Below are 6,370 nucleotides of genomic sequence, written 5' to 3' on the forward strand. Positions count from 1 at the left end.
TTCCACGGGTCATTTCACTAGTAATAATAATAATTGTTCAACGCAAATATACATAGATAAGATATTGCAGCATAAAAAATATATCAACGGGAATAATTTTTTTATAATTAGAATTTCTATATTAAACAAATTACGAATATTTTTTTTCTAGAACTGCAAATTTTATTAAAGCTCTAGCAAGCAACTAGAGCAAAACTAAGAAATTACATCAAAGGATTAGAAAGCCACAAGTTCCAATTAAAGATATATTTTCTTCTACAAGATAACCAAGAAAAAGAGAGACTTCTATTGAGTCAAATAAATCTCCTTTCTTCCATTTATAATCCGAGAAAACAACTCCATTTCGATAATTCCACAAAATCTAAGCCGATGTAGCCATAACCACATATAGACGACATTTGATGTTAACCGGAACATGCCAATTATCGTACCAAGACAACCAATCGCTCCAGGACGAAAATATAGGAAGCCCACAATTAAACCAAACGCCAACTTTCCTCCAAATCTCCAGTGCAATATCACAAGAAAAAAGAGTATGATTTAAAGATTCGATACCAGGGTTACAATTACGACATCCAATAGTATCAATCTCTAAACCTCTTTTGGACAAATTGAGATGGGTAGGGAGACGATCCATAGCCATCCTCCAAACGAACACATTAATCTTCCTCGGCAATATTTTGACCCATCTCGTATAAAGCTCATGCGAAGGCAAAAGCAGATTGTCAATATAGTCACGAATACACTTAACAGAAAACGTAGAATTCACACTTGCAGCCCATGATTTAGAGTCTGGATCATTGGATAACACAATGGGGTCAACAATTTCTTGAAATTCTTGAATCATGGAAAGACTACGACCACCACTAATATCATGAGACCATGAGAAAGTCCAATGCCCATCAACCCATTTATCCGCAACTAAACAATCAGGGTTGGGATCTAAATGATAAATTCGATTGAACCGAACACATAAGGGAGTATTACCAACCCAACAATCTTTCCAAAAACGAAATTTTTGTCCATTACCTATCTTGTTACGAATTGGGTAATTAGGTATGTAACCACATTTCTGATATTTCAAGAAAGCTTTAACCATATTGAACCATAATCCCGATTTAGATTGTTTAGATTGTTTAAAAATATTTTCGGGCCTAAAGTTTTGGTTTGATAATATAATTGTGTATGTTAACTTTGATGTGTATTTAATTTTTTTAATAAATTTAAATAAACAAAAATGTCTACACGTCGTTTAGGTTTAGATGTAAAAATTCGTATCTTTAAAACAATACTCCGTATATTATTATTTTTTTAATTATATTATATTCTTTTACTTCCGCAATTATTGTGTGACATTTACGAAAACATATTTTATAACTCCTGTTCAACAGACAGATATATATATATATATATATATATATATATATATATATATATATATATATACATATACATATATATATATATATACACACATATATATACATATATATATACATATATATATATATACATATATATTTATACATATATATATATATACATATATATACATATATATACATATATATACATATATATATATATATATATACATATATATATATATATATATATATATATATACATATATATATATAAAATATTAATGATAATCATTATGTTTTCAGTTGTTAAGTATCCTAATCACTAATCATTCGATGCTATTACATGTACACTTTATCGCTCATTAACAAGCATGCAACGCACGGGCTCAAAACACGATATATGAAATGCCCCGTTCATATACATTATAAAAGATTCACAATAGTTGATTACATCGCGAGGTATTTGACCTCTATATGATACATTTTACAAACATTGCATTCGTTTTTAAAAGACCACTTTCTTTACATCAAAAATTGACAGGCATGCATACCATTTCATAATATCCACTATCCAATTATAAATTGACTTAATAATAATCTTTGATGAGCTCAATAACTTGAATGCAACGTTCTTCAAAATATGCCATGAAAGACTCTAAGTTATATCTTTAAAATGAGCAAACGCATAGCGGAAGATTTCTTTAACACCTGAGAATAAACATGCTTTAAAGTGTCAACTAAAAGGTTGGTGAGTTCATTAGTTTATCATAATCATTCATTTTCATCATTTTAATAGACCACAAGAATTTCATTTCCAGTTCTCATAAATGTACGTCCCATGCATAGAGACAAAAATAATCATTCATATGGTGAACACCTGGTAACCGACATTAACAAGATGCATATAAGAATATCCCCTATCATTCCGGGAAATCCTTCGGACATGATAAAAACAACATCGAAGTACTAAAGCGTCCGGTACTTTGGATGGGGTTCGTTAGGCCCAATAGATCTATCTTTAGGATTCGCGTCAATTAGTAGATCGGTTTACTAATTCTTAGGTTACCAAGCAAAAGGGGCATATTCGGCTTCGATCATTCAACCATATAATGTAGTTTCGATTACTTGTGTCTATTTTGTAAAACGTTTATAAAAATTTGCGCATGTATTCTCAGCCCAAAAATATAAAGGTTAAAAAGGCAAATGAAAACTCACCTATTGTATTTCGTAGTAAAAATACATATAACGTCATTGAACAAGTGCAAGGTTGGCCTCGGATTCACGAACCTATATTAATTATATATTTTTATATGTTGGTCAATATTTTTCTAATAATTTAAGTCAAGTCATAGTGTACCATAATCCTAATGCTCGAGACTAATATGCAGAAGTAAACAAAAGTCAATTTGACTAAAAACGATTTCCAAAATTTATATATGATTATTATATATTTTAAATATAGTCGTTTTATATTTTTAAATATTTTTAAATAATTTATTAAAGTAAATAATATAATTCATTTATTAATAAATAAAATTTTATATAAAAATATACTTTTATATATCTTAAATAAAATTTATAAAGTTCATTTGATATCATAAAAATATTACGATAAGTTTTATTAAGGTAATTATATTATTTGTATTACATATTTATTTGATAAAATAACATTGGTAATAATAATAAGTAAAAGTTGTATTATTTTGTAATAATAATGATTATTATCCTATTAATAAAAACATTAATTTTTACATTTACTAAAAATATTGTTATGATAAAATGATAGTTCTAATTCATAATAATAATGAAATTTTATATTAATAATGATATTCCTCTTAAAAATAATAATTTTTGTAAAAAATGATATTTTTAATATTAATAATACTTTTAATAATAATAGTGATAAAAATTATGAAAAACGATAATTTTGTCTAAATCAATTTCTTACAATATTTTAAATTTCATCATGATACCCATACTCATTATTTCCTAAACGATTTGTTAGTAGCTTTTAAATCGTCTTTTATATTGCGCTCATTTTAATGATAATAATAATAATCTTAGTAATTAAGTGTTTCTAATATTAGTTTTAATTATAATAATACTAATAATAATAAATATTAAGATAAGGATAATACTAATAACTATTTTAATGATAATAATAATAATAATAATAATAATAATAATAATAATAATACTAATTATGATAATAACGATAGTAATAATAATAAAAATAACAATTTTTAATGATAATACTTTTTATGGAAAACAATCATAATAATAATAATAATAATAATAATAATAATAATAATAATAATAATAATAATAATAATAATAATAATAATAATAATAATAATAATAATAATAATAATAATAATAATAATTTAATAAAAATTAGAACGACGATAATAACGACGATTTTTAATAATAATATCAAAAATTCAATTGACTATAACTTCAAATCCGTTCATTAAATCCATTCAACATCTAAAGGAAAAGTTCTTAATTTTTCGCTAGCTTTTCAACGACATGCATATCTTATAACTTATATCAATCGCAGGTGTAACTAACTCGAGATTCAACATAACCTAACTAAGGGCAATATCAAAAGTACAAGCATGCATAATCCTAAATACTCGAGCACTAGTCAGGGATACACTATTGATATGTAAAAATTAATTTACGAGTACTCACGTATCAATATTGAGATTCAATATTGCAGGAAAGGTACGTAGACGCAACGGAGATGATAAACACTAGATTGACCTCACGAGCATACCCATAAACCATACCCATCACCTCCATAGCTATAACCCATAATTTCCTTAGCCCTATCCTACTCGAAAAACTTATTTGAAATAATTTGCCCATAACCTCGTTGATAAGCCTAAAAAGGAACATATATTTCATAGCAATATCCCTTCTAAATAATAGGTTTTTATATGTAATTGTATTATATTTTCATTGTAATTGTTTAAATAAATAAGTGCGAAGACAAAAGGCGAAAACGAAGATTTGAAGACACAAACGTTCAAAAAGCTCAAATGTACAAGATACAATTCAAAAGGTTCAATTTATTGATGAGAAACGTCTAAAAATGACAAGAGTACAAGTTACAAAACGCAAAGTACAAGATATTAAATTATACGAAAGGACGTTCGAAAATCCGGAACCGGTACCCGAGCCAACTATCAACGCTCGACGCAACGGAGCTGAAAGTACAAGTCAACTATGCACAAGAATATAATATAATATTTAAATAATTCATAATAAGAATAATAATAAATAATAAAAAGTTGTTAATTGAGCATAGTTCAGGGGTCATAAGTGAAAATTTCAATTTATCATTTGCCTATAAAAGGCCATCTAAATCGATGATTTAGATACACCTTTTCTTTCTTTCTTCCTTCTGTAAAGAAATATATATTTATATTATAATTTTAATTTAAGTTAATTTTAATAATAAAGTTATGGTTTAGTTGGGTTAATGTAAGAAATGTTTTACGGGTTTTAAAGTCGAAACTCTGCCCGTGTAACGCTACGCGATTAATCACCACTGTAAGCTATGTTCTTCCTTTTTAAATTAATGTATCGTAACTAAGTTATTATTATGCTTATTTGAGCCGAAGTAATCGTGATGTTGGGCTAAAATATTAAGAAGGGGTTATTGAACTTTGGACCATAATTAAGGTTTGGGCAAAAGACCGACACTTGTGGAAATTGAACTATTGACTATTAATAGATGGGGGGTATTGTCTAATTGAGTGACAACTCATTGGAGTCTGTCGAACCTATCTTCAAATTAATTAACCTAATAATTAATAATGATTATGGTTGTCCTATTTAGTGATGTTCATATGGAATCTGTTATAATCATTTAATTAATCAATTGGGTTGGGTAACTGATTATTCATTCTGATCAAGTGGATGAATTAATATTCATAAACTAATTAAAACAGGGGTGGATTACATACAGTGATAACTGGTGTAATTGTTGACAGAAGTGATAACTGCGTCACAGTTTAAATCCTTAATCAGTTGGAATATTTGACTTCGGGTATAAGGGTAATTTGACGAGGATACTCGCACTTTATATTTATAACCGATGGACTATTATGGACAAAAACCAGATAGACGTATCAAATAAACCAGGACAAAGGACAATTAACCCATGGTAATAAATTAAAATCAACACGTCAAACAACATAATTACGGAAGTTTAAATAAGCATAATTCTTTTATTATATTTCTCATCGTATCTTTATTTACTGTCATTTTATTACTCGCAATTTTATTTACTGTCATTTTATTTATTGTCATTATTTTACGCACTTTAATTATCGTCATTTATCTTTACGCTTAAAATATAGAATCGACAAACCGGTCATTAAACGGTAAAACCCCCCTTTTATAATAATATTACTACTTATATAATTATATATATTTTGTATAAATATAGTTAAAAATATAGTAAGTATCACCAGCTCCCTGTGGAACGAACCGGACTTACTAAAAACTACACTACTCTACGATTAGGTACACTGCCTATAGTGTTGTAGCAAGGTTTAGGTATATCCCATCCGTAAATTAATAAAACTTGTGTCATATTTTGTAGTATTTTGTATTAAAAATAATACTATTTCGTACCCTCACGCTACATCATCAAGTTTTTGGCGCCGCTGCCGGGGAGCGCTAAAACGCTATATTTTTAATTATAATAATATTGAAATAAAATATAATAATATAATAATATTGAAATAGAATATAATAATATAATAATATTGAAATAGAATATAATAATATAATAATATTTTAGAATCAAAATTTGATACGTAAAGTTTTAAAAAGTCGTATTTATTAAATACTTCAGGGGTATATTATGTAACTTATAATTAATAATTTCTATCATGTCGCTTTCATGTGAATAGTAAATTAATTAATTTATTTTCATTTACTATTCATGAATAGTAAATGAATTAAAAAAAAAGTTTTGAAAAAAAAAT

At 26.8% G+C, this 6,370-nt stretch overlaps 1 protein-coding gene across 1 annotated transcript; it reads right to left on the reverse strand.

Annotated features, from left to right (window-relative positions):
- Nucleotides 1-361: 361 nt before the first annotated feature.
- Nucleotides 362-1,099, reverse strand: LOC139843046 (uncharacterized). Its single transcript, XM_071833130.1, has one exon. It carries the CDS (start codon nucleotides 1,097-1,099, stop codon nucleotides 362-364), a length of 738 nt encoding a protein of 245 aa, XP_071689231.1.
- Between the last annotated feature and the right edge of the window lie 5,271 nt (nucleotides 1,100-6,370).

Source organism: Rutidosis leptorrhynchoides, chromosome 4 (genome assembly GCF_046630445.1).
Source record: "Rutidosis leptorrhynchoides isolate AG116_Rl617_1_P2 chromosome 4, CSIRO_AGI_Rlap_v1, whole genome shotgun sequence".
NCBI lineage: Eukaryota > Viridiplantae > Streptophyta > Magnoliopsida > Asterales > Asteraceae > Rutidosis > Rutidosis leptorrhynchoides.